This window comes from Halichoeres trimaculatus, unplaced genomic scaffold (genome assembly GCF_033239565.1).
Source record: "Halichoeres trimaculatus isolate MK-OKI-2021-1 unplaced genomic scaffold, fHalTri1.1 fHalTri1_scaffold_11, whole genome shotgun sequence".
NCBI classification, from domain to species: domain Eukaryota; kingdom Metazoa; phylum Chordata; class Actinopteri; order Labriformes; family Labridae; genus Halichoeres; species Halichoeres trimaculatus.
Window position 1 is genome coordinate 21,148,800 of NW_027437189.1, and position 27,427 is coordinate 21,176,226.

A 27,427-nucleotide genomic window follows, 5' to 3' on the forward strand; every position below is an offset into this window, starting at 1 on the left:
GGGAGTGGTTCGATGTTGCGCCGACCTCCAAGCAACTAAAGGGTTAAACCACTGAGCCTGTTGCTGAACGCACCATCCAACCGTGCTGTGTTGCGAAGGGAAGATAGGCTACTTGAGGAGAAGCAACAGATCTCCAGCTGGAAAACAAGTCCATAACGGTGTGCTAGGCACGCGAGCAGAGCACCTTCCGCGGCCAGGTCTCGAGGGATATCTGATTACATGCGCGAGCAGATTTTTGTTTGCTGTCATCGTGTTGTGTGGGGAGGAGAAAAGTTGTTGGGGAATAGTTGTGGGCTCTGGCGTTGTTGAATTCGGGTGTCATTAATGAGGAGATGCGAGGGTTGACACGTGAGCGTCACATCCAGTTGGGCGCGTGACTTAATTGCAAGTATCTCCTTTTCAATTATAAACAGCCCTGCTTTCATTAGCGGGAAATCAGTGCAACATCTAACAGTCACGCTGTTACACATTTCAAAGAAAGATTGGCGGTTTCGCTGCAGCATCAGTCTGAGTTCTGTAACAGGTGGTTTTATTGAGCATCCGTCTTTGCAGCTTTAGAACATTTTATTTTTGGAAAATGAGACATGCACGCCATTGTAGGGACTTGGGTGTGAAATGACGGCGCACTTTCGGTTGATTTTCTGATTTTTGTTTAAGTGGCACCAGTTTTGAGGTCCTTCTCAATGATAAGCTCGGTGTGCGTTTCGTCTTACCGAGGGCGCAAGTCAGGCAACAAACCTCCATCGAAATCATGTCTGAAGGAGGAGATGGCCAGAGGAGAGGACTCGGACAAGATTATCATCAACGTGGGCGGCACTCGACATGAAACCTACAAGAGCACCCTGAGGACCCTGCCGGGGACCCGCCTGGCATGGCTGGCAGACCCGGAGACACAGGTCAGCTCGGACTCGGACGCCCCTGCGCCCCCAAGCACCTCCGAGTTCTTCTTCGACAGACACCCTGGCATCTTCGCCTACGTGCTGAACTACTACCGAACCGGGAAGCTGCACTGCCCGGCAGACGTCTGCGGGCCTCTCTTCGAGGAGGAGCTGGCGTATTGGGGTATTGATGAGACTGACGTGGAGCCATGCTGCTGGATGACTTATCGGCAGCACAGGGACGCAGAGGAGGCCCTGGATATATTTGAGCCACCGGAGCCAGATGACACAGACGACGAGAGAGAGATGCCGAGGCGCTTCGGTATCGAGGACTGTCCGGACAGGTCGAGGAACTGTTGTGAAGTTTGGCAGCCGAAGATCTGGGCCTTGTTTGACGACCCTTACTCGTCCAAAGCTGCCAGGGTGAGTCCTTAGTTCGTGTTCTCTGGTATGAGTGGGCTTCGTGCCACAGTGACAGAAAAGTTGCATGTGGTTGTGCTGATCAACAGGTGTCCATCTCGCTTTGACTGCACGAATCTGCAAGTGTGTGCGGATGTGCGTGTCAACTACTAATGTCAACTTCCTGTAGTCCGGTGAAGAGTCTACTTTGACAGATTTTCAATCAAATTACTTTACTGCACCAGGACTACACTCACTGAACCCTCCTTTGTGCAGTGAATGAACACACAACACAGCAATACTGAGCATAGAAAATTATAGCTATGCTGCCATTCATGTGTGGACAATCCAGAAATTATTCTTAATCCAGTACACATTGGATTTCTCAAAGTTTTTTTTTCTTGCATTAAGTGTTTGTCAAACATGTTTTGTTTTTAGCCACAGCTTCTATTTGGAATCTGTTCCATTGACTGTTTCCACGAACAGACACTCGCCCACACATCAAGCAGGGGCTGGAGATGTAAGCATCCTTAAAAAACATACTGGACTTCCTTTTTGGAAAGATCATGTTGCATAAACAGTTTAGAGGAAACTCATACTCCCACATCGTCCTTGCTGGTTTGTTTTGGTTGATACAACCACTGACATAATTGCGGCTTTCTTTTTGTTGTTTAATGCTCAACAGGAATCTTTTGGGTCACGCCAGATTGTCTTATTAACAATATAAACTTCATTAATGTTTTACATCCTATCATCTGAAGTAATACAGGTTTTTATGTCAAGTTTGTTTTTGTTGTTGTTCCACAGTCAGGTATTTAAAGTTAGTGGTCACAAAGAGTCACCTTCATGCTTCAGGTTGGATCTTTGCACTAAATTTATCACAGAAATATAACTCACTGAGTGTCCAGCATTAGGGGATGAGCAGAGCTTTACCAGAAGTGCACTCTGTCATAGTTTACAAGCATTTAAGCACACTCAACTAGGGCTGGGCATTTCCCATAACCTATAGAAGCCTTGATATGATGCATAAGTTAATGCACATTGATGTGGATCATGATCATTTCCTATACATCATTAACAGCTGTTCATTATTGTGATGAAAGACAGCACAGGCATTGGTTTAAAGATCCTAGATACTCTTACAATACAGGCCCTGTGAGATCCTGAAAAAAATGATTTTATTGTCTCTACTTTTCAGTTTTTGATGCAGCAATAATATTGATGTTTCACTTAAATTTCTGTCCATTTCTGTTAACTACAGAAATATATAACTATTTTTCTTTACATCAACACACAACCACATTTTTGTGAAGAAGTGCTAAGTGGAGGTTTCACAGCATTGGTTAAACCTCTGAAGCAGCTGGCTCAAGCCTTTGTTATGCCACACTTCTGCAATAAACCCATCTAGTATGCCATAGGTCTGCAACCGTAGACTGTAGAAAACCCAGATGTATTCTCTGTGACGTCATCCATCTATTTCTGAAGCCGAGTTTTGAAGCCTATATTGTTGTCAGCTGCCATATTGGAAGTGCCTCTCATGACCTTATTCAAATTGAAGCGGTGCAGTTGGAGCAGACATGTCACTTCCCTGCTAACAGCTTCATGGTACCTACCTGTCAGTCAGGCTAGATGTGCTTCTTAAACTTGATGTCATCTTTGTTACTGAGTTAGCTGCAAAGAAAATTCAGCCCTGAACGATGTGAGGTATCTAAAAAATGAGCAGTTTTGATAAAAAAACACGTCTTTTTTTTTGTTCCAGGCTGTAAACATGCTTATTTGAGCCCAAGATGTTAGCTTTTTAAATGGGTGTTTATGTGGTTTTCCAGGTCCTCCTGGAGCCTCAAGTGAACACTTGACAAACTGCAGTTTGTATCACTTTTGCATCAGCTTCAATTCTCATGGTCTGAGGTCCCTGCTTGGTTCCTTCTCTTAGTATTTAACTAGGATTTGAAACAACGTGGGCTACAAGCCCTGTGACTGGTCTGCAGGGTTGCATTGTATTTTATGCATTCCCAAGAGTTCTGAAACATTTTAAATTGTTTTTGCATAGCTTGTGTAGGGGAGAATGGGGTTGGTTGTCCCACTTTTTATTGTAGGGTGAACTGATCAAAACAGCTTTCAATAGTCATTCCTATATTCAATTGAAGCTTAAGATGTTGACTTAAAATGTGTAACCCTTTAATTTTTATCTCATCTTAACAGAGGTAATAAATTATCAAGGACACTCCAACACATTGTGGAAACCAACCCTATCAGGGCGATGGTCGTCAAATACTGTGGGGTTGTTTGTCACAATGTTATTTTAACGGGAAAATTTTTGAAAATATGCAAAAAAAGCCAAACTAAACTTGAAACTTTTATTGCATTGACAAGTTGACATACATAACTTAAATCATCTCAAAACAAAATGAGCAAAAACATGAACAGGAAACACATCTCAGCCTACTGTATACACTTACTGGCCACTTTATTAGGTACACCTTGCTAGTACCAGGTTGGACCCCCTTTTGCCTTCAGAACTTCAGAACTGCCTCAATCCTTCTTGGTATAGATTCAACAAGGTACTGGAAACATTTCTCAGAGAGTTTGGTCCATATTGACATGAAAGCATCACGCAGTTGCTGCAGATTTGTCGGCTGAATATCCATGATGAGAATCTCCCGTTCCACCACATCCCAAAGGTGCTCTATTGGATTGAGATCTGGGGACTGTGGAGGACATTTGAGTACAGTGAACTCATTGTCATGTTGAAGAAACCAGTCTGAGATGATTCCAGCTTTATGACATGGAGCATCATCCTGCTGGAAGTAGCCATCAGAAGATGGGTACACTGTGCTCATAAAGGGATGGACATGGATGGTCAGCAACAATACTCAGGTAGGCTGTGGCGTTAAAACAATGCTCAATTGGTACTAAGGGGCCCAAAGTGAGCCATGAAAGTATCCCCCACACCATTACACCATCAGCAGCCTGAACCGTTAGCACAAGGCAGGATGGATCCATGCTTTCATGTTGTTGACGCCAAATTCTGACCCTACCATCTGAATGTGGAGCAGAAATCCAGACTCATCAGACCAGGCAACATTTTTCCAATCTTCTATTGTCCAGTTTTGGTGTTGCTGTGTGAACTGTAGCCTCAGTTTCCTGTTCTTAGCTGACAGGAGGGTCACCTGGTGTGGTCTTCTGCTGCTGTAGCCCATCTGCCTCAAGGTTGGACGTGTTGTGTGTTCAGAGATGCTCTTCTGCAGACCTCGGTTGTAACCAGTGGTTATTTGAGTCACTGTTGCCTTTCTATCAGCTCCAACCAGTCTGTCCATTCTCCTCTGACCTCTGGCATCAACAACACTGCAAAAACTGAATTTTCTTATCAAGTGTTTTTGTCTTATTTTCAGTAGAAAATTCCTTTTTAGACTCAATATGAACCAAATTCACATTAGACCAATCCAGAAAAATGTCTTGTATAAAGTTATTTAAGGACAAAAATTAGGTCTGAATTGTGAAAAATCAAGACATTGTTCTAGTCTCAAGGAAATTTTCAAGCAAATTTTTATTGTTCCATTGGCAGATTTTTTTGACTGGTTACAAGCGATTAAAACCTCATTTTTGTACTCTGATAACTTGAAACAAGACACATTTCTGGGTTGATAAGTTGAAAGTGGCTCATATCGAGTATGATAAGACAATTTTTACTTAAAAAAAGACAAAAACACTTTAAGATTTCAGTTTTTGCACTGAAGGCATTTTCACCCACAGAACTGCCGCTCACTGGATATTTTCTCTTTTTGGGACCATTCTCTGTAAACCCCAGAGATGGTTGTGCGTGAAAATCCCAGTAGATCAGCAGTTCCTGAAATACTCAGACCAGCCCTTCCGGCAGCAACAACCATGCCTCGTTCAAAGTCACATATGCAATGAGTTGCTGCCACGTGATTGGCTGATTAGACATTTGCGTTAACAAGCAGTTGGACAGGTGAGTGTATATTTGCAAAAATCTGTAGTCCTTTTTGCTTGCAGTCCTTGTATTTGCTTTGATTTGGGACATGCAGCGTGGTTTGCCTTTTCACCACCTTTTGGCTTTATTTCATAGCTGCCATCACAACATTTGCTGCTGTATCATACACATCAATGCTTGGATTGACAAGGAGTATGTGACGATACAGCGCCATAATTACCCATGCTTCTGTAGCTGATTCCTCGTGTCTGTTCATAGTCATGTTCATATTATATAATCCAGAGATTTTTTAAAACTATGATGGATATTTTATTCAGGTTCCAGATAATTAAATAATGCTTCCAAGAAAACTTAATGGGCCTGTCAGTCATGCAAGAAGTCAATTTTCTGATCTCACTGAACTATATGCTGAGATGGAAGCAGAGTTTTAGAAAAAGAGAAAATGCTGTTTCATAGCAGAAACACTGAAGTGTTCCCACACATCCTGTTCAAGGTTCACACTCACAGGTCCTTAAAACATGAGTGTTTGAAAGGCAGCTGGAGAGCACAGCTATGTACAGAAACTCATTGCGCTTATTGAACAGGGATATTTTGGTAAAAGGGTCTTCAGTGGACTCATGTGTGCTGTTAAATATACTTAAGATTTATTAAAACAACCTCTTTCCAAAATATTCTGTTCCCTCATTTAATCATAACGGAGAGAACAGGGTTACTTCTGTTGGGTCTATCAATGAAATAAATCTTACTGAGTTGTAAATTAAAATCTCTTGTTTCTTTCATCGATGATATCAGCAGGCATTGTAAAGAATGCTGTGCCTAATGGCTTGGCAACAAAGGCAGCAGAGTGCTCAGTGAAGTAAACGTGGAGCAGGCGTATCATGTGTCACTATGGCTGGATTGTCAGGCAAAGAGCCAGGAGCTTTCATCTGAAAAAAAAAAAACATTTAGTCCAGAGAGAGCACTGGTACTCTCTCTAATTTTTGTTTGCTGAGTTGAATGGTCTTTTCAGAGACTCTCGCACGACTACAGTGCTCTTGTTGCATGCCAGTCACACTCGAATATGTTTATTTTAGCTTCTGGTGCAGGTGGCGTTCGCAGGCTGTCACTGAGTCACAGCTGCTGATGCTTTGTTGCCATCTGAAGATGACCGCACCAGTCTTTCATGTCTCTCAACACCAAAGATTTGTAAATAATCACCAAGTATTTGAGAAGTTTCATGAGAAATTGCTGTGTGGATTTCTTCAGCAGCAGGTCGTAATAAAATGAGTGTGATGTCCTTTGTTCATTTCCTGTCCAACAGATTCATGTTCATATGTTTGCTCTGTGTTTGTTCTGCGAGGATGCAGAGTGCTTATTGAAGGGGTCATGTTACCTTTATGGCCTTTTTATTTCAAAAAGCCTCTCAGCTCGGCTCAGGTAATGTGATTCCTGAAAGCCAGAGGGAAGTAAATTTGCCCATCGTTTCAGCCACATCCTCCCAGCTAACAACCTGGGCAGGAGCTACAGCTCTGTGCCAGGGAGTGTGGGAAATGTGCAAGGACTCCACACTGATAATGGCACCAATTAAAAAATCAGAGACATTAAATAGAAATGTGTAAACTTTATAATGATTTACTTTGACACTTTGACAAGTAGTAATCTGCAAAACTTTCAGAGAATACTTCTTCTTGTGACAACTTTAAGATCACATTTGTCTTTATTACTTCTAATTTGATATAGGAACAAAAAAGCTGAACATCCTATGAAATTCAATAAAGCAACAAACTGAGTTCTAAGAGAGGATTTTTACCCTTGAGAGATTGAAAAGGGCAAAAATGTGATCCCTACTGTCGTTGCTTTGAACAACCAGCCCAGCTCAGTGGTAGAGAATGCAGGTTTTCTGCCTTGGATCCTTTTTATGTCCAGACGCTGTCTAACTGCAGCTTTTCAGCAAAGTTTGTGACAATAAACGAGGTAATTACATACTGTTATGAATGCTGAAGTTTTACCAAGAGACATTTGAAACTCTGATATTTATCCCATGACATTAAGTGCACACCAGGCTGGCTCCTCCTTTGGAGTTTAAGGCAGCTTTGTGAATGGCAAGTAGCAGTACAATCAACAAATGAGAACTGTAGCCATTTCTAGTCATTTGTTAAGTTAATTCTTCATATGTATAAGAAGTTTTGTTTACTCCACATCTAAAAATGAGATTATTATCACCAAAATGTGATATTTCTAAAAGCTATTTCTTTGCTTTTGATCAGGTTGGACAGGATTGGATTGATTTATGGCACGTCAAAGTCCCTGTGACAACAACATGCTGGATGGCAAAGTGTAGACCAAGATGCTGGAGATGATTTCTTGGATCAGTTTTGCTGGACACAGTAACTGAACTGTCAAAAAGAAAAAGGACAAGAAAGCAGAAGAAAGCTGAACAGGAGGGTAATGGAGCATGGGATAAAGGCTAAAACACAGGTTAAACTGTTTGTGATAATGTTCATTCCAACCCACAGTCAGCAGTTATTCTGTAGTGGTCTGTTCAGACTTGAAAGTCTATCAATAAAGTGAAGAGTGAGGTTACGTTAGCTCTGTTTGGTTGATGAGCGCTGCCAGGACATGACCAGTATGTATGCTGTATGAAACCGGCTACTAAACTATGGTACAAACTCACAAAATTTGCTCATTGTCATGTTTCAAACAACAGCGCTACATAGCTGTTAATAAATACATTACCTTGTTGCTTTGTATCCGACAAAGAGTTGTTGAACTAAGAGAAGCAGTGTTAAAAAGATGATCTTCTCTCCATTCAGTCCCTTCAAAACAAATGGTAAGAGTCATGTCCTCACTACAGTGAGTGCAAATGCTTATGGGAAGTGGATCCTTTATCCTGGAAAAACACTTGCTTTTCCAGATAGTCCTCAGAGCCCCTTTAAATGTGTGTATGAAAGTAAAAATCTTTAACATGGTCTTAAACACATGGACCTTCAAAAAGTGAAACTCAAAGGAATAAACAGTGTGTATGATTCAGAACACTTATTTTTTTAATTCTGATGATTGTGACCAACAGTTCATGAAAATCTCAAATTTTGTATCAAAACTTAGGATATCGTAAAAAATTGTAATCATTATAACCTAAAGATGTCAAACTTAATGATTGCATTTCAGACTGCCTATTTGGCAACTGGCCAGGGACTACAGCTGGAAATTAGCCGTAAAGGCTTAAGCCACCTCTTTTACTGTGTAGTAAACTAGAGGGGACTGTTCACAAAACAATAAACAAATAAACTAAACTGCCAGACTAAACCAAATTAAACCCTCTTATCAGCACGCACAGTTAACTGGAAAAAACCTGCAAAGGCTTCATGAGCCTTTCAATGGTTTCTTAGGGGCCTTTAACATGACAACAGTTTTAGGGTGAACCCCAAAAGTTTTGTTGCGTTTCAGCCTCGCGTTTACACACAAACGGCGTTTCAGCCGACCTAAAACGCAAACTTTTGAAAACGGCCTCCAGAGTGGGATTTTTCTGAAACGCTGACTACACCGTAAGCTGGCGTTTTCAGTGGAAACGATGACGTCACACTCCGCCTCGCGCGCATACAACGGGACAAGAGTACCGTTGTTATAATCGTCCTGAACTACCTTGTTGTAGCTGCTGACTGTCTGCCAACAAAATGTGCACCTGTTGCTGTACTTTTGAACTTAGTATTCCCCAATTCACCAGATGATCGGCTTAACTCTACTACACTCAACCCGACTACTGGCCTGGCATGCTTACTACAGCGTTTTCAGTCCCTCTGCATTTCCGTGTAAAGGCAGATTTTTTTCACCTCGTCTTTTCCCAAGCTCAACAAAGTGGTGGTCTGGTGGAGCTTTTTTGATTGATCTATCCATTCATCTACCCAGATCTTCCATATTGAGCCATTAAAAAGTTATCAGCTGACCTTCTACCAGCATTGTTGCACCATTTTATTTTGGTTTAGGTAAGAAAGAGTAAAAAAAAAATTCAGATCAGCTTACTTCATCCCTTGTCCTAATCTGAATTTTTAAAGGGGACATATCATGCTGATCCTTGATTTAATACCTACATATAGTATAATAAATTCGAAAACAAGACCTGAATTTTCAAGAAATGAGATATTGTATTTTTTCTGATATCCTAGAACGAGATTTGATGCCTCTGAAAATAGGTCATTGACATTTGGCCGCGAGATTTCGACCTTTGTGACGACACGAGGATCCTTTCTTTTTATTGGAGTAATCTGATAAAGCAGCTCCTCCTCTGTGATGTCAGTTAGTCACACAACCGCCACCGAGGGATACACCCACCAAGAGCCGAGTATAAACGTATAAACTATACATGTTACAGTACCAGTTTGACTCACCACACTAAAGCGTCCTGAGATGATCTGTGTTGAGGTGGATTTTCTTCCTCCTGAGCTGCAGAACCGTCCGGGTCTGACTCGGGGTCCAATACAAAAGGACGTATCCTACACTCTGCCGTTTTATTAGTGCTATCAATGCCTTACGGTGAAGTTTTGGCAAACAGCAAACTCGCTCGGTCTGCTCCATTCAATGTGGCGATTTTTTAAATACTGCCATGCTGCAAAAACTGCCCCCTGGCTCTACCCCCTCCGCCCCTCTGATAGAACTGACCAATCAGAGCACATAGGGCTATGACGTTGCGAGGTTACTGGAGGTCATTCTCGAAACGGAGCGTTTCAACGAGATTTTCAGAATGGCCTAAAATGAGGATATTGAGAACGCTATTGTGGGGCAATGAAGGAACTAAATGACTTGTACTGAGGGCAGAAATGCTTTACAGGCATCCTAGTCTGGCATAGTGAAAAGGAGAAACAAGCATGATATGTTCCCTTTAATATTCAGTATTAGCCAGCAAATCCAATACCTCTTTTAGCCACAACAATAGCAATGTATACATTCTGAACAGGTCTATTTTTGCCCAAAAATTAACCAAAGTTTTTTTGAAGCTGACTAAATGATGTCTTCAATTAATGGCATATAACTTAGTGGTGGTCATGGAAAAAAAAAAAATATATATATATATATGTGTAACATGCTTCGCTGTATGAGATCCAAAAAAGGTGTGCACGCAATAGTGAATGCTTAATATGGATCTAGTACTTCAGCAAAATTTGAGTGAGTTTTGCCCTTTTGTCAAAAAATTAGTTGGTTAATCACTTTCTATCACAATACATTTATATACAGTGAAAAACAAAGACCTGGTTACATGATAATTTGGTTCCAACACCTGACATTAACACCAAGATCAGACCTGTTAACGTTTATTGTCCTAGAGGCCACATGTGACGTATTCCATTGTGTTGGAAAATAATCACCACTGTGGTTATGTGCTGTAAATAGTTATCAGTGGTTAGCAATTAAAAGTCTTCTTACCACAGAAAATGGAAGCATATTTCATCCCACATAGAACAAACTCAATGAGTGTGAAACTGAGGGATTTACTGATGTAGGAATGTTGAAATGGGAAAGATTTTATCTGGAGAGTAAACATCCCATCACAAATCAATTTGGCCCAATAAAATGCTTTTAGCCACAAATTGACTCATAAACCTTTCACTATAAGTGGACAAGTTTCTGATGGAAAACTCATTTGTTCTATTTTGTCTGCATTAGCAAAGATTAGCTGATGGTAATACTTTTTTATTCAGTTTTTTTATAGGAAAATTGAAATGAACCCTTTTTATAAAATACATCAACTCCATCAATTGTATAGTTTTCCAATTCTGAGACATTGGAAAAATGTCAACATATCTTCAGCAAGATCTTATTTCAGCATCCAGATCAGGCATTGTGTTAAAAAAAAGCAATAAATATTGATTTTAAATAGAATACAATGGTCAGTATCTTCAAACAATACTCTTCACTGGTTGCTGAAAATGAAACCTATTCTCACACCTCATTTGTCTGGATGTGACACCCAGCTGATAAATAATAAAAGAGTCTTATGAGCAGAACCTCATGTTCCTCTGGGCACATGTTTCACAGCGCTGACACCTTTCTCTGCTGCATGAAACACAGGGTTTGATTTTTCACACATCATCAGAGCAGCAGCCACTCGTTAAGGAAAATTTCATAACACTGAATTCTCTGTGAAGGAGGGATGTAATCCTGTGTGATTATGCTGGTTGTTTATTCTGCTCAGTTTCCAAGCTGTTTGCTGAAAATAGATCAGCTGTCTTACTTTGAGATCAGTGGATGCACCACAGAGTCTGCACAGAGCTGGAACCTTTTTATGGCTGATTTTAGCGAGTAATGACATTTAATTTAATTTCTAAAGAATATATTCCAGTTCCAAATTAAAGAAAAGAGGGGCATACCAGAATATGAGCTGGGTACAGCCTACATTCTACTACATCTATTTAGTTTTTCATTTTGACCAGTAGTTAAGGTTCAGTGTTTGACATGAAGAAGGATGACATCTGTGATGAGTAGTGATGCACCTTGAAGAAATGCCATGTGCACAATGAGATCAAGGAGAATAACTAAAAACATATGCAAATAAAAAGTAAATTTATGTAAACTAGGGGACAGATGCCACATCACATGCAAACTCTGGCACTGCAGTAGCAATAAATACATTTTGTAACAACTCATTTAAAGTTTGGATACAGTTAAATCAGTACTTTTTAAAGACTAAAACAGACCAACAATATTAAAATTACAGAAAAAAAGAGCAACTATGCACAGAATTTTGAATTAACATGTCAGATATGTTCTTATAAAACATAACCAATCTGTCTAAAAGCATTAACAAAACGTTGGAAAGCAGCACTGCTCTTGGCTACCTCATATATGAACTGCACCCAGCTGTTTGAAAATAAGCTGGTCAGATGACGGCTTTAAGAAACATTATACAAGACAGCCAAGAATGTCCCCAAATTAAGTATTTAATTAATTAGCTTTCTATTCAAAAAAACAAATATAAATTGTTTAAACTACATGGCTCCATTTTAAGCACCAGTAACCAGGGTTGGTAGTCCTTTAACCCACTGATGTGACCCACTGAGATGATCGAAGGTCGACCTTTCATGTTCATTTTGACCAAGCCAACCTCTTTATCTGATGTCTGCTGAACGTTCCTTTATGACTTCTACAGTACCTCCATAAAAAACAGCCTTTGTCCATACCAGGTCTCAAACCAGCATCCCTCCAGTTCCAGAGCCGTGTTCTTTTCAACTGAGCTTTCGTCACTGCTGATGCCATTGCGGCCATTTTAGGCATTCTTATTGTTTTTATACCACTATAAGTTTCTGTGCATCACTGTAGTCCAATTCCAGAAGGTGGCATACTGTTCCAGTTCATTACCCTGTTGCTATATTTGATTTTCGCAGCAGCAGATGGTAACTGTAAATACATACAAAGGCGTTATACATTTCCATTTTAGACCTGCTGCTGAGCCAATTGAAGCTACAGGAAAATTGACTGGGACAGGATAACAAATCATGGTTTTACAATAAAAAACAGGAAATGTGAATAAAAAAAATATTACTTTTATTGAAAACTGATGTTTAAAATTAGACGGCTAAAAGTGACATAGAGAGGATGTCCTTTGAACATCTGTTTGCACAGGGGGGAGGGACTGTGGACATCATACATGGATGTTCAGTAGATGTTGGAAAAAAGACACTGTCTGGGGGGATAGTCTGCACTTATAAAGGATAAGTTCGGTTTATACATTTTTTACACTGTTTATAGAATGAAGTAGAACAAAATACTCACCCAGAAGGCTTTCCTGATCCAAGCAGTGCTTCAGGAGATATTTAGATCCAAAATCGTGCAGCAGACGTCCGTATAATGGGATCCATCGGGGCATAGACAGCGCCGCTCCTAAAACTGCATTGATCGTCCAAAAACTCGTGTTTTTCACCAAGTGAGTATTTTGTTCTACTTCATTCTATAAACAATTTAAAAACTGTAAAAACCGAAATTATCCTTTAAGGAGACCAAAATTAGACGTCCAGAATTGGTGTTTAAAGGATGTCTTTGGACGTCTCTTTACGCAGTGGGCTCACTCACGTCTAGAAGATGTCTAGAATAGATCAAGGATCTACAGACCCAATACAGACTTGATCTGCATGTCCATCAGACGTCTAATGTGTAGTGTAAAGTCTGTTTGTGGACAGGGTTCATGAAATGCAGTTTTTTAACCAAAGGAGGGTAGATTCTTGGATAGCAGAAAAGAGCATTTCAGAATATGACTAACTGAAATGTGTATTTAACTTTTTGGAAAAGTAAATGTTGTAGTTTGTTTGTTTGATCTGAGAGAGTTTGTACATCACACAGCACTGGAGAGGAAGGGACAGATCTGTGCTTGTCACTGCAGGAAAATACTTTGGATCGATTTGATTCTTTCCCCTGGTTTTTCCTCAAGCTGTAGCAGGGCCTGGCTAAGTGGTGTTTTTGGATGAAGCGGTTCACTGCTGGATGATGAAGTTTGAGGGGAGCCGAAAATAGTTCCCCTTTTATACAGTTTGATACCATAGAATGGATCATCTTTCCCTATTTTTCATGATGGTTCCATTAAATATAAAAAAGCGGTGATTAATATCAGGTCTGTAGACACTCCGGAGAAGCTTGGCTGACAGGCCGAGGAGCGGACATTAATCCTCCTCCATCCTCAGGTGGACTGATTCTCAGACATGAATCAGTGACATGAATTTTTAGAAAACATTGGAGGTGACTGCTCTCATTGCTCTCAGGCCCTGACTGATCACGCGGTTTTTTGTTGTTGTATGTAGGTAACACAGGCTGATGCTGAACAGCTGGAGGCTGTGATGGAGGCTGTGATGGAGGCTGTGATGGAGGCTGTGATGGGACTCCCCAGCTGCTGCTTGCTGATACACACTCGACGTGTCTGGCTCTGATTTTCCAGCTGAGACAGGGCGGCTGCTCCCTCAGGGGGTCCTTGCTCTGTCTGCTCTGTGACACCTGGCACTGACACCTGATGACCTTGCATTGATGTCCTATTAGCACCACACTTTGGCATTATTACCAAGTGTGACCAAGCCTTAAGGGTAATCTACAGCCTTTTCTTTGATTTATCGTTCACAGTATCATCATTCTTATAAATAACTCCTATTGTTGTCAGAGTTGCACCAGTACCAAGTTTCAAATCTGTTGCACTTATTACTTCTTCCAAAGATACTGAGGCATCAGTCTTAGTGTTTTGATTCAGTCTCACTCCTTCGTAGCATGTTTTGTAAGCAGATGACCCTTGGCTTATTTCTTATTAATCAACAGGAACACATAGCAGCTAGCTAGTAAACACTGTGGATGATCCTGTCAAGAACTTAAGCACAGAAATGTGGACACAAATGCAGGACACAAAAACAGAGTTCAGTGGGCAAAAAAAGGTTTTAATCAGGGTCTGGGCAGTGGTTGGAACGCAAAAAGGCAGAGGTAACAGGCAGACATGAGGCAGAAAGCAAGGTCAAAAAAGGCAGGCTTTGTAGACACGTAGCCGGGTATTTTCAAAAACGAATACCCCGAAATGAAACTATACAGACATGATAATTTCATAGATTGGTGGGGACCAAAACAGAGCTAAAACTATATCATCACAGTAGGAACATGTCAGATAAGAAGAGAGTGAAATAAATTATTTTGTAGGGTAAGAACCAAAGTCCACCTTTATTCGGATTCGATGTCTACTAATCTTTATCAAAAAATGCCCACTGATGGAGTTATTACTGGACTTTGACAGAGAGGCACAAAAACTGAACGTCAGTCTCAGAGTCCCCTGGATTAGAAAACAAACATCTGCTCTAACAGCTTCTTGAGGTGAACAGTGTACTTATTGCTACAGCTTTTGTTTACCGATCCCAGTTTTAAAAACAACCACATGCTTCTGGTTTAAGTGAGAGTAACGTCTACATAGTGTGTTTCAGGTAGAAGTTCAGGTTGAAGGTAGAAAGATCAGCTGGTGAGCCCTCCAACACAGGGACTGTGTTTAAAGTTTCCAAGGCTGAGCTGCAAACAACATATTGAGACATTTCTCTGTGTCAAGCCTTAAATAAACAACAGAGACACATTGAAATGCATAGAGATGTATTGAAGACTTGCAGACATGGACACAAAGATGAAAATGAATCAGAGAGGAAAACACTGAAATGCCTTTTCCTACTGTCACAGATGTAAGGCTTTGGAGTAAACTTTGGTATGTGAGCCAGGACTTCCTGAAGCATCTGTGCCAACATGCGTCTGCTGTTGAAACCAGCTCTGTTTAGTTCTAAGATAAACCGTTTAGTGTTTGAGTAAACTGAACATTGTCAGGTCCTGTTGAACTCTCCAACAGAGACCACAAGTTGTATTCTGCTGCTGGCTTGTTGTCATACCTGCTTTGCTAAGTGTGAACTGACGCGCTCCTCATTATGAGCATGGTCTGTTTTATTCAGGCTGGAGCACTCAGTGAATGTTTTCATATTGATCTGTGCTCCGTTTGTAAACTCTGGTGATGTCTTTTTGTTTCATTGAAGCTGGCTTTGCAGCAGCATCAAATCAGCAAGTGATATTTGATACAAAAACTCGTCCACATACAGACTGCTCTCACATATCCATACCGCTCCCTCAATTCTCCACCTCTTCTCAACGCTCTGTCCTTTGGGCATCATTCAGTTGCAGCATTAGTGATGCTTCATGACATCGCAGACCCTACACTACTTCCTGTTTGATGGGAGATGGAGTATGTATTATTTAAGAGCTTAAGGATTCAGGACAAGCATGCTGACTTTTCATGTGCTCTGAAACACTTGTTGCGAGGCTGAAACGCAACAAAACTTTTGCGTTTTACCCTAAAACCATTGTCGTGTAAACAGTCTCTTAGGGTGACACGCAAGAGTTTTGTTGCGTTTCAGCCTCGCGTTTACACAGAAACAGCGTTTTCTGCCGACCTAAAACGCAAACTTTTGAAAACAGCCTCCAGAGTGGGATTTTTCTGAAGCGCTGCCGAACTTTGCCGTGTAAACACAGATGAAACGTTGTTGTTGTCGGGCCTCAAACTTTTGCCACACCTCATGTGTCTGCTGGCTTCTGCTTAATTTTCTGATCAGTCTATGTTTTTGAAATACGCTCCGAGTCTTTGCCTTGTTAAACACAAACACAAACACTAACACACTTTTTAGACAGGTAGCTTGGAAATTGATGGGGAAACCTGTCCATCAGTGGAACTCCGTTGGGCAGAGTCAGAGCTTCACGGCCTTCATCCTCCTGAGGCTCAGTCCTGGTTCTCGTCCGGGAGCAGAGCTGTGGAAGCTTTCTGACTGAGCAGGAGAAAAAACCTGCAGAGGGTTGTCATGGTATAGAAAGCTGCTCATCATCATCAGGGCCACAAAAACAAAACCACCAGACATACACTCAGCTGTGCTGTACATCTGTGTGTGCAGTATGTGCATTTTGTTTGTTCCACATTGAGTGTGAGTCCCTGTTGGGCATGAAATGTTTTATTTGTTTTTCCCAATCAGGGACCCAAACGCTTTAAAACCAAGTGATATGTGAGAGGCCTGCAGGGAGAAAACAGTGAAATGCATGTAAGCACTGGTACATATTTATCCAGCTGCAAGATTAGAAAGGTTAGAGAGGCATTATAATGTGCTCAGGCTTCGGCAGACAAAGACAGATCAGGTATAAGTGAGCACACAAACAGACAGCAGGCATTGTGCTGGATCAAGTGAATGCCATTTTATTTAAATCTCACAGATCATAACAGGGGTTAAACTCAGCTGCCTTATCTCTGAGGTTACATTTAAAAGACTGGTCATTTGTGTCTGTGTAGAGCAAAATCTCACCCCTTTAACCCCTTATAACCTTAAAAAAAACACATCATTAGGCTGCTCTCTTTTAAAACACAACCTGCATAACCATTTAGTGAGTCTAATAGGCCACTTCCACTATGTTATCATACTGTGAGTGCCCCCTGCTGCTTGTGGCTGGCAGTGCACGTGATAATGAAGTTTCCTCACAGCGTGTCTGTCAGTGTGAACATGAGAGTAACTGGTTTGAAAATGATCTGAAAATGATCTCCTGTAGATTAAGTGCTTTCACACTAAGAAAAAAAATACACATTTCAAATTATTCCTACTAAATATTCAAAAGAATATGACTTAGACAGAGTAAACTGAGGAATATTTATCCAGGTGTGCCAGGTTAGTCCCAATAACCACTTTTTTTTACAGTGTTAATAAGCTGATCTGAGGAGGTTAATCACACAAACATAATCAATGACCAAATGGCTGCTTGTGATGTTTCAAAGAAAACTTATGAGGAATTGCAAATGACTGCTGTTCCACCAATGTCCACTAGAGGCTGATATCAAAAGCACAGAAAACTTAATATAAGCTCATATTATATATCATATTATTATCGTGTTTGATGACTCCTCCATTTTTTAATTTCTCACTTTCTGATGCATGAGGCATAAATAGGGGCGTGAACTATTTGACTGACAGATGGGTGTGTTATAGCTGTTAGCTATACATGACAATCCTATGGCTTCAAATCCACCTCTCTTGTTGTTAGTTAAAGCCAACATTTACCACATGTTCTGTGAGCTACCTCAGAGTGTCATCACTTAGAGTAGGTCCATGTCTTATACAGTCTACATTAGAGGTGTCCCAGTCCGATATTGGTATTGGATATCGGTCCAATATCAGCAAAAAAACAAGTATTGGTATCGTATCGGAATGCATCTAAAATCTCCGATATAAGCAGTTTCTGTTACCTATTAGTTAATAATAAATGGGTCAGTTTTCCCTCATACTTGCTGTTGCTGACTACTGTTCTTTGTTTGAATAATATCACTTAATCAAGCCCTTTCTAACATGACAGACATACTACAAAATAAGTAATAAAAGTATGTTTGTTTAATGCTGTTATCGTATTGGATTAATATCGGTATCGGCCAATACTCAATGCTGCAGTATCGATATCGTATCAGAAGTGAAAATGTAATATTGGGACATCCCTAGTCTACATAGCCTTCCTGTAGAATTTAGATGACATTGCAAGTCTAATATCATGTAGCTCAAAGTACTGAATTAATTTTACACTTTGGCTGACCCCTACATCAGGGGTGGCCAACCTGCGGCTCGCGAGCCACATGCGGCTCTTTGCCTTTTGGTGTGCGGCTCTTTGATCCATGTTATGAGTAGTGGTGTACCAATCAATCTAAATTATTGATATATTGATGTTGTGATCAGTATTGATCAATTCTTGGGTGATGAGAATGATACTTAAGTTTCAGTTTCTTTCCTCGACTTGCACATGTGCTCATAGCTATCTGGATAGATAAATGGATGAAACTTTGTCTCTTCTGCAGTAAAAACAAAAACTTGTCTCAGACACGGCTCCAAGTGCGAATTGAAGCACGCTTAAAAATGCAATAAATGTCACTTCAAAATTTGGAAATGTATTGATTTTCATCTTATGTCCTTTCGTTTATGTGCGAGAGGAAGTGTGTGTGTGGTGTGGCTCTTTGTAGTACCACAGTAGTTTTTGTGGCTCTTGGTCTCTGACTTGTTGGCCACCCCTGCCCTACATCGTGTAACTTAACATCTTCACATTCAGCAGACAATCAAATTGTTTTGTCATAACACAAAATTTCCAAAAAGTGTTTCCGGTTGTAAACTTAAGGTTTAACAAAATAATTCAGGCAACTCTTTCATTTTTTAAAATGAAAGTTTATTGATATGAGATCATATTGTCCATGTCCATGTAGTGAGAGGGTTTAGGTTTGATTTGTATCCTTGGATAAAGCTTTGAATTTGTATGCAAAATGAACCTTAACAAGTAAAGATCCTCCTCAACATAACTCAATCATCTTTGATTTTTTTCAGATTTTGTGTCAATTTTTTTTTTGCTGCTCATAAAAGTGTCCTTAAATGACTACTTATTTACTTCATCATTGCCTGCTGTCAATCATCCGGCACTCGCTGCCTTGGCTAGAAAACGATCTGTCAAAAGATACTGTTTTGCAGACTTGATTGGCACATCCATGTCTTCAAACAGGAGATACTGGAGAGAGTTTGGCTAAAAGAAACTTTATTGTAAAATTCCTTATTAGATGGATAAAAAACTGTTTATTAAAGGCACAAGTTTTAATCAAAGGTGTTTTAAAAATAATTTGTTGCTGATTAATTTGTGAGAGGGCATGACATTGTGCTAATTGTCCTTTTTCTCTCCTTCAGGGAGTGGCGTTGGCCTCTCTGCTTTTCATCCTGGTGTCCATCACAACCTTCTGCCTGGAGACACACGAAGCCTTCAATGAACTGAGGAACCAGACAAAGCGAGTAGTCGTGGGGAACGTCTCTCGCATCGAGCAGAGGTCTGAGATGGTGACCAAACCCATCCTCACCCTGGTGGAGGGCATCTGTGTGGTTTGGTTCACTTTTGAGTTCCTGGTGCGGATCATCTGCTGTCCAGACAAGGTTCTCTTCATCAAGAACACGCTCAACATCATAGACTTTGTGGCCATTTTGCCGTTTTACCTGGAGATGGGCCTGAGCAGTCTGCCTTCCAAAGCGGCCAGCGATGTGCTGGGTTTCCTGCGTGTGGTGCGATTTGTCAGGATCCTCAGGATCTTTAAGCTGACGCGGCACTTTGTTGGGCTGCGTGTTCTTGGCCACACGCTTAGGGCCAGTGCCAACGAGTTCCTCCTCCTCGTCATTTTCTTGGCACTTGGCGTTCTCATCTTCGCCACCATGATCTACTACGCTGAGCGCATCGGAGCCCAGCCTGATGACCCCAACCCCACACACTTCAAGAACATCCCCATTAGCTTCTGGTGGGCCGTGGTCACCATGACAACGCTGGGGTATGGAGACATGTACCCACAGACATGGCTGGGGATGATGGTTGGGGCCCTGTGTGCGCTGGCGGGGGTGTTGACCATTGCCATGCCAGTCCCTGTCATTGTCAATAACTTTGGGATGTACTACTCTCTGGCCATGGCCAGACAGAAGCTGCCCAAAAAAAAGAAGAAGCACAACCCGAACCCCGATGCCCCGACAGATTCGGTATCGTTTGGGAAGTCAGAAACAAACTCACACAGAGACAGCACTCAGAGCGACACGTGTCCACTGGCTGCCGAGGAGAGCGGCAGCAGGAACCGCTCAGGTCAGGTTGCTCAGCCAAAGTACAGTGTTAATTTATCTGGAATGGGTTACTTATTTCTGAATGCATTAATTGTGGCTGAGTTTTCCCCAAATTTTATACTTTTTAGCAGTGTTAGCAGAAAATAAATCAATATTCCTCAAATGTTTTTAGATAGAAAATTAAAACCAAAATTGTCAGTGTTTATGATCAACACAAGAGGTTATTTAAAACTGTTTTTAATCTTTTGGCTCAAATAACCCTTAGTCCCATTCTCTACCTACTTTTGTTTAGAGATCCTATGTGCTTCATCCATTCTTCCAAACAGTGTTAGACGATGAAGTGGTTAGAGCCAGACTGTAACATAAACAACCACTGTACGTTTTTGCTTATCCAGATATTTTTTGTGCCTAACAGATGAAGTGGGCTTAGTCATAATGACTAGAACACACTGGGGTCAGATGACTCCCTACAGTATCTCCAGTTGAATTTAATCAAAGAAAAAAGAACAGATTTAATGTCATATACCTTTCCTCTGGGCTGGGTCCTCAGGGTAGTCTCAGTAAAAGCTTTGGCATTTACGTTGCCGTGTGTTTTTGTCTTCCTGTCAGACTCCAAACAGAATGGAGATGCTAATGTGGCCCTTTCAGAGGAAGAGGGCTGCAGCCTGACCCAGCCGCTATCCCCCAATGAAAAGTGGTCTCTGCGGTGCTCTCGAGGGCGAGACAAGACGAAGAAAGAGGCCACCTGCTTCCTCTTAACCTCTGGAGACTCCAGCATCCATAGTGGTAAGTTACATACTGTACATATCAGCACTGTTAAATATAGGTATCAAAGAAATGCTCCTAAGAGTAGAGCTCCTTATTTCACTTTTGATAATCATTAAATGATTCTAAATGTATTGGGTTTTTTTTACTGAGTTATGGCGTGTAAGTAACAAAAGATGCAGTTTGTACTTGTAGTTCCTGAAAGTAAGCACAATTAAAATCCCTTCTCATGTCTATTGAGCATCAATGATTGTCTTTCCAGGCCTAACATGATTGTTTTTGCAAAGCCTGGAGTTAAAGCAGTCAGAAACAGCTGGCCTGGCTCTGTCTATTCACAACCTATGAACTGTAAACAGTATTTACAACCTTGTTCCTTTTTCAGCGGCCTGAAGGTTTAATCAGTCTGCAGGCAGCACTGGCATTAAGAAACACAGTTGATGGGCAGAGAAAAAACTAGGTGAATACGTTTTTAGTTATAGATTTTTACCACTCAAAGAGGAAAAAAAAAAAGAGTTTGGCCTCAGGGTTATTAAAGTGATATATGGTTTCTGCATGTTGGGGGAAAACTGTTGTTATTGCAGTTAAAATTCTTTCTTTAGTTTGAAAGGATACACATTGGTGTTGTTTGTTGCTAATGTGTATCTGGGACACATTTTTATAAAAGTATAGCAGTGAAAATTACATATACCCAGTAACTTGTATTCACTAACATCATACTCTGAACGACAATGTGCTTTTGTTTAGAGGGCTCATATCAAAATCTCCTTTGTGTGTGTGTGCATTATCTCATTTGACTGTGGTTGCATGATCACATTTGCTTACTAACCATAAAACACAGAGTGCATTGTGTGGATTTTTTTCAATATATTTAAACAAATGAATCATTTTGACTAGTTATGGAAATATGTGAAAATATTATGACCATTAAAGTCAGAGAGTCTTGTACTGGCACTAATGTGTTAAATGCAAATCTGTCCAAGTTGTGGTCACAAGAATCATTTCAAACCAAGAGACTGATGGAAAAATGCCACGAAATGTCTTTAAGACATTTTTAGTAGGGATGCACGATATTATCGGCACAATATTGGTATCGGCTGATAAAAGCTTAAAAACACGTTTATCGGTATCGGCAGATATGAAAATCTCTGCTGATATGCACAGCCGATAAGGTGCTATTCAGTTAGGATTAGTATTATTTTCCATCTGAAAAATAAGCTCCTCAAATAAAATGTAGCACTTCATTTATTTGCACTGCAGAGCTCTGTGTCTGTCACCAGGTTGTTACAGTAGTTCTAAAATAATCAAATGCAACTTGGTTATGTTTAAAAATGCATTGTACATTTAAAGTTCATGTGATCTAAAGAAATTATTTTTTTTGTATTTCAATACTGAATGTCTTGATTTTGAAAAAATAATACATTTCTTATTTATGGTAAAATCAAATGTTTTTTGTCTTGTTTTATGTGTGTTTCTTAAACAACTAAGACCGTCACAATAAGAGTAACATATAAATTCCAGTACAGGATAGACTTAGCTTTCTTTACAGTGAAAAAGACAAACAAACTTGTGATTATCGGTATCGGTATCGGCCAAAAGGGGTTTCGATATATCGGCATATCGAATATTGGCAAAAATCCAATATCGTGCATCCCTAATTTTTCAACTCTGTACAAAAAGGTTTGAGTTCAGAAATGTAAGATATAGATGCATGCAAAGAAAATGTTTGTTTATGTGGTGAAACTTCAGTACCTGGGTAAAGACACCAGGATTAAACTTAAAATATATGATTTATTACAATTAAAAAAGTGCATTAGTCTATCCATTTATTATCAGACAATATTCATTTTGTGTACCTTTGTTTGAGTTAGCCTCCTGTCTTTAAGTCATTTTATTGTTTCGGGGCCTCCGACTGACTTACGGCAGATGTTACTGATGGTTCACAGGGGAGATCAAAAGGAAATCCATGGAGGAGCTTTGTCGTATTAATTGCTTCATCTATCTCTCTGTGCGCGCTCAGTGTGAAAGCTTTCCTGTCACTATCATCTTCACACAGTGCTGTTAGGTTGGGGTTAGTTGTAACACAAGACACCAAGCAATGTTGACTGCACCACTAATAACTCCTTCAAGAAACACCATCAATCTTCTGTTTCCTTCCTCTGCTTGGACAGTTGCTTTACATCACATCCCAACTTCCTGTCATCCCCAAACTCCTCTTGTGATGAGGTCTCTAAATTTGGATATTGCAGGTTCATCCTGGAGCCCTGAGCTCGCATCCTAACCGCTCTACATCCTGGCACTCATCCAACTGCAAACAACAAAACAACACGGAAGGTGTTTTATTTTTTTTCTGGAGCTCATTAGCACATCACATTTGAGGAAAAAACAACTGCAGCTAGTGGCCATAAATTAGGCACTTACCGCAGCTTGGTTCCTGAGAGAGTATTCTCCCCACCTTTTTGACAGGCCATTACCAGAAACTGTCTTTGAACTTGAATCTAAAAGCCTCGTCCATCAGCGAAAATGTTGAGTGTTTTCAGACCGGTGTGGGTTAACTGTATAGTGTCACATGCAAATGGTAAAAAGAGCGCACATATCATCAGTTAAATCTGTCAGATAGCTGAGAAAACATGAAACATCCACATGTTTGCTCATGTTTGGGGTCACTCAGCGGAGGGAAACATTAGATATCACCCTTGGTCTAATTTCACAGTGATTTCTCTCATGTTATGTTAAACTATGTGGTCAGTTCAGGAAACCACCAAGCAAGCTTTCTCCTGACAAACACAAAAACAGCGAGGGAGCTGAGCAAAACCAGAACCCTGCAAAACTAATCTTTGAGAGAGGGGAGGGCAGTAATTCAATCATGAGTGCTGTGTCTGGTGAGTTTGTGGATAATGACATCCCAGTCTATTACAGAGGAATATCACACATACACAACACATTTTAGAGCACATTACCTGCAAAAAAGGCTGCCAGTGGACCTTCCCTGTTTCCTAACAGAGATAAAACTGTTATTGGGAAGTCAAATCTTTAAAAGTGTGTGTTTTTTACCCCAAACAAACAAATAGCAAACACTTTGATTTGAGCAGATGGACACAGATTAACTCATGGTTGTTCTTCTCTTGCCTATAGGGGAACGCATGTTATTTCTGGGGTTACATGTGGATCATATTTCAGCTGAGTGGTATAGATGAGAGTAGAGAAAAGGACAGATGGATACAGCAGGTCGAAAGATGTTCAGATGGTTATCAGTGGCAGGAAATGGTCTTAACCCCCCCCCCCCTGCAGAAGGAACCGAAAGCTGAAAGATGTGAAGTGATTAAGGTTGTTACAGGCAGTCTGTAACAGCACTCGCTCACAAATTTCGCTCAGTGTGTCCAAGTTAAGAGCACATTTTTCTCAGCAGCATGACAGCAGCACTTGAACATTTTGCTAAATCATTATGTCCTCATCTTTGGGAAGTTAGCTGTTGCCTTTGGACACTGATGGTGAGATCCAAAAAAAAAAAAAAAAAGCGTATAAGCTCAACCTCTGTTTTCTCAAGTGACTCATTTGACACTAATAGGTTTCCATTATCAAGACAGGCAGTTGGCTCAGAAGCTTCCCGATGTTGAGATGTGCAGCATATGTGTCTGCAGGTGCAGCTAAAATACTTTCTGACTGGGTGTGTATTCATAAAATGCTGCTTTTGTGCATTTTTATTGTTGCAAAAAATTTATTTCCATAAAAACAAGACTTGGCTTCTTTTTGTATGAAAGTTAAATGACTGAATTACTGTTTGGTGACTGTTCTTTATAAAAAAAAATGTAGCCAGGGCCAAATAAAGGTATTGTGGATTATTTTACCAGGATACATATTTTTTTTATAAAATTAATAACGAAAATAATAAATTCAATAAACTTTAATATTTATGTCCAGAGGGGAGTCACATACACACCGTGTCATTAACTATGCAGCTCCAGAACTGTTTTCTCACTGCTTCATGCTCTTGTCATAAGTTACGGCGTCTCATTATGCTCCTGTCATTCTGCTTCTTCTCACAGAGAGCTGTAAAGACATCCTCGCTGCCACTGGAAACTACGCTCAGCCGGAGGTCAGCACACTGACCTGATGCTGATCATCTGTAATAAGGAAAAAGAGCATGAATCTCTGCTCTCTTGATCTTCACTGAACTACAGACTGGATTACTATTATTATTTTTTTTGACTATATTCTGTTTCCCCTGATTTGCCAAAGTCCTGTGGTACAGAGTCCACTGCAACACAGGTTTACTGTAATACTAGTCAGTTATGAGTTATGTTAGCATGAACTGCATGGACTAGCATTACATGTACTAAAGACTGGCTCCAATGTGTCACTGCTTCATTTGAAGGTCCTGTAACCCTGCCACTGCCAAAGTAGGACAGTTTAACTCAACCTTTTTTTATGTTTCAGATCTCTTTTTTTTATTGTGAGGCCTGCTGGTCTGCTGTTGTTAGACTAAAGAAGGAGAAAAATAATGTAACGTTGCGATGCTCCAGTGAGATGGAGTAGAGATATCACCAGGTTTATTAATCACCATCAGTCTAATCTGATGAAACTATAAACAACACAGTCCTCATAAGTGGGGTTGTTTTCTCTAAACAAACCACATTAGCGTCAGCGTAACTTCCTGCTTTTTCTTCTGCATCTTAAATTGTGGTTATTTAATTTCTAAGAATAAGAATGACCATTGTAAAAAAAAAAAAAAAGTTTCAGCTATTCTAAACCATCTAGCAAGATTTCTTACTTATGAGATACTGCATTGGTGTCATTTTGTTTGTATTCTCGGAGTAATACAGGACTCATTTGAGCTCCCCATAACTTCCAGACATTTGTGTATGAGGGGTACTACAGTCAAACTGTTACTGTGAACCAGGGTTGGATAAAACACTTAAAATTTAATTTCTTTTTTAAAACAATCCCAGAGTTTTTCGTTGATTACCTCCTCTCCTCTTTCTACAGCTGACCACAGATGCAGACTGTCTGTCCAGACAGGACTTGGTATGAATGGTGCACAGGCTATACATTGTCTGTAAATGCTTGTACAAAGAGAGTTTTAACAAAAGCAGAGGGGAAAAAAATCAATGGAGCAGTATTGTTTATTACATTATCTGTACACAACTAATGCATCACTGCTGGTTGAGTCTGGACCAAATGTATGCTCTATTAGATTACATGGTAGGTTTTCAGTACTATTGTTAGTAGAAATACATCCAGTACACTGCCATCAGTTTCACTTGTGCCTCATGTTGAGTAATGGAGCTTAAACATGTGCAGTGATGTCGTTAGATTTATTCCTTAACACTTCTGGTGGCGTGAGATCTGTAGGAAACAGTGTTTCCACGTGGAGAGAAGCAGTGGGAGTGTGGTTTCTCTCACATGTGACTTATAATATATTCCTCCTGGTCTACCATAGTGGCCTTATGTTTAATAAACAAAGGGAAAGCTCATTTCATCTTCATTAGACTGCAGCTCTGTCTCTATGCTGACCCTAGAGTTGTGTTATTATGTATAAGCACAGATATACGTATGTAGCACAGTAGGATTTTCTGGATTATAATTCTATTAACTTTTTTCTCCTCTGTATATGACATGTTATGCATCATGAAATAGTTGTTAATCTATGATGAAGATTATTATTTTGATATTTTACTTATTAGCCCCATTCCCTGTTTTCACTACTGTAAATATGACTGTGGTAGGGATGCATTCAGCACATCAGATTTATATCTCCTCGTTATGGATTGTATAGGCGACTGTGATGGATTTAAATGCAATCCATCAGTCATATGTTGTGTGTGTGTGTATGTATGTGTGTGCGTGTGTGTGTGGGTGTATGATGTATCATATAGGCATGTGTTTCTATGCAGAAATAGAAATAAAACCTATTCCCCCTTCTGGTGTAGATGAAATCTTATCATTTATGCTCATTCTGATATTACTTTTGTTCACGGCTTGCAGCAGCAGAAACTGCTTATTTATCCATTAACCACACAGTTTGCAGCTGTATGGCAGCTGTCGTGGTGTCGTACTGCTTTTGTACCACTATTTATAGAGATGACACAACTGTAATCTGCTGGCTGATCTCGTCTTGTTGCCTTAAGTGGTGGAACGACAGTCACAGCCATGCCTCTTGCTCTCCTGTGCCTCCATGATTATGTAGTCAAGGTGCACATGGCATACAGAACTCGTCTCCATGGTGATTCTGGATGACAGGCAACACTAATCGCAGCTACCTCTCCTCTCTTCTTCTGTCTTTCACATGGGAAGAAACGCCACTTTCCCTCACACACCTCAGCTCA

At 40.4% G+C, this 27,427-nt stretch overlaps 1 protein-coding gene across 1 annotated transcript; it reads left to right on the forward strand.

Moving 5' to 3' along the window:
* Window positions 1–27,020, forward strand: kcnc4 (potassium voltage-gated channel, Shaw-related subfamily, member 4). Its single transcript, XM_074681949.1, has 4 exons — window positions 1–1,301; window positions 19,434–20,361; window positions 20,949–21,125; window positions 25,148–27,020. Exons 1-4 carry the CDS (start codon window positions 684–686, stop codon window positions 25,213–25,215), a joined length of 1,791 nt encoding a protein of 596 aa, XP_074538050.1. The 5' UTR covers window positions 1–683; the 3' UTR covers window positions 25,216–27,020.
* The last annotated feature ends 407 nt before the right edge of the window (window positions 27,021–27,427 follow it).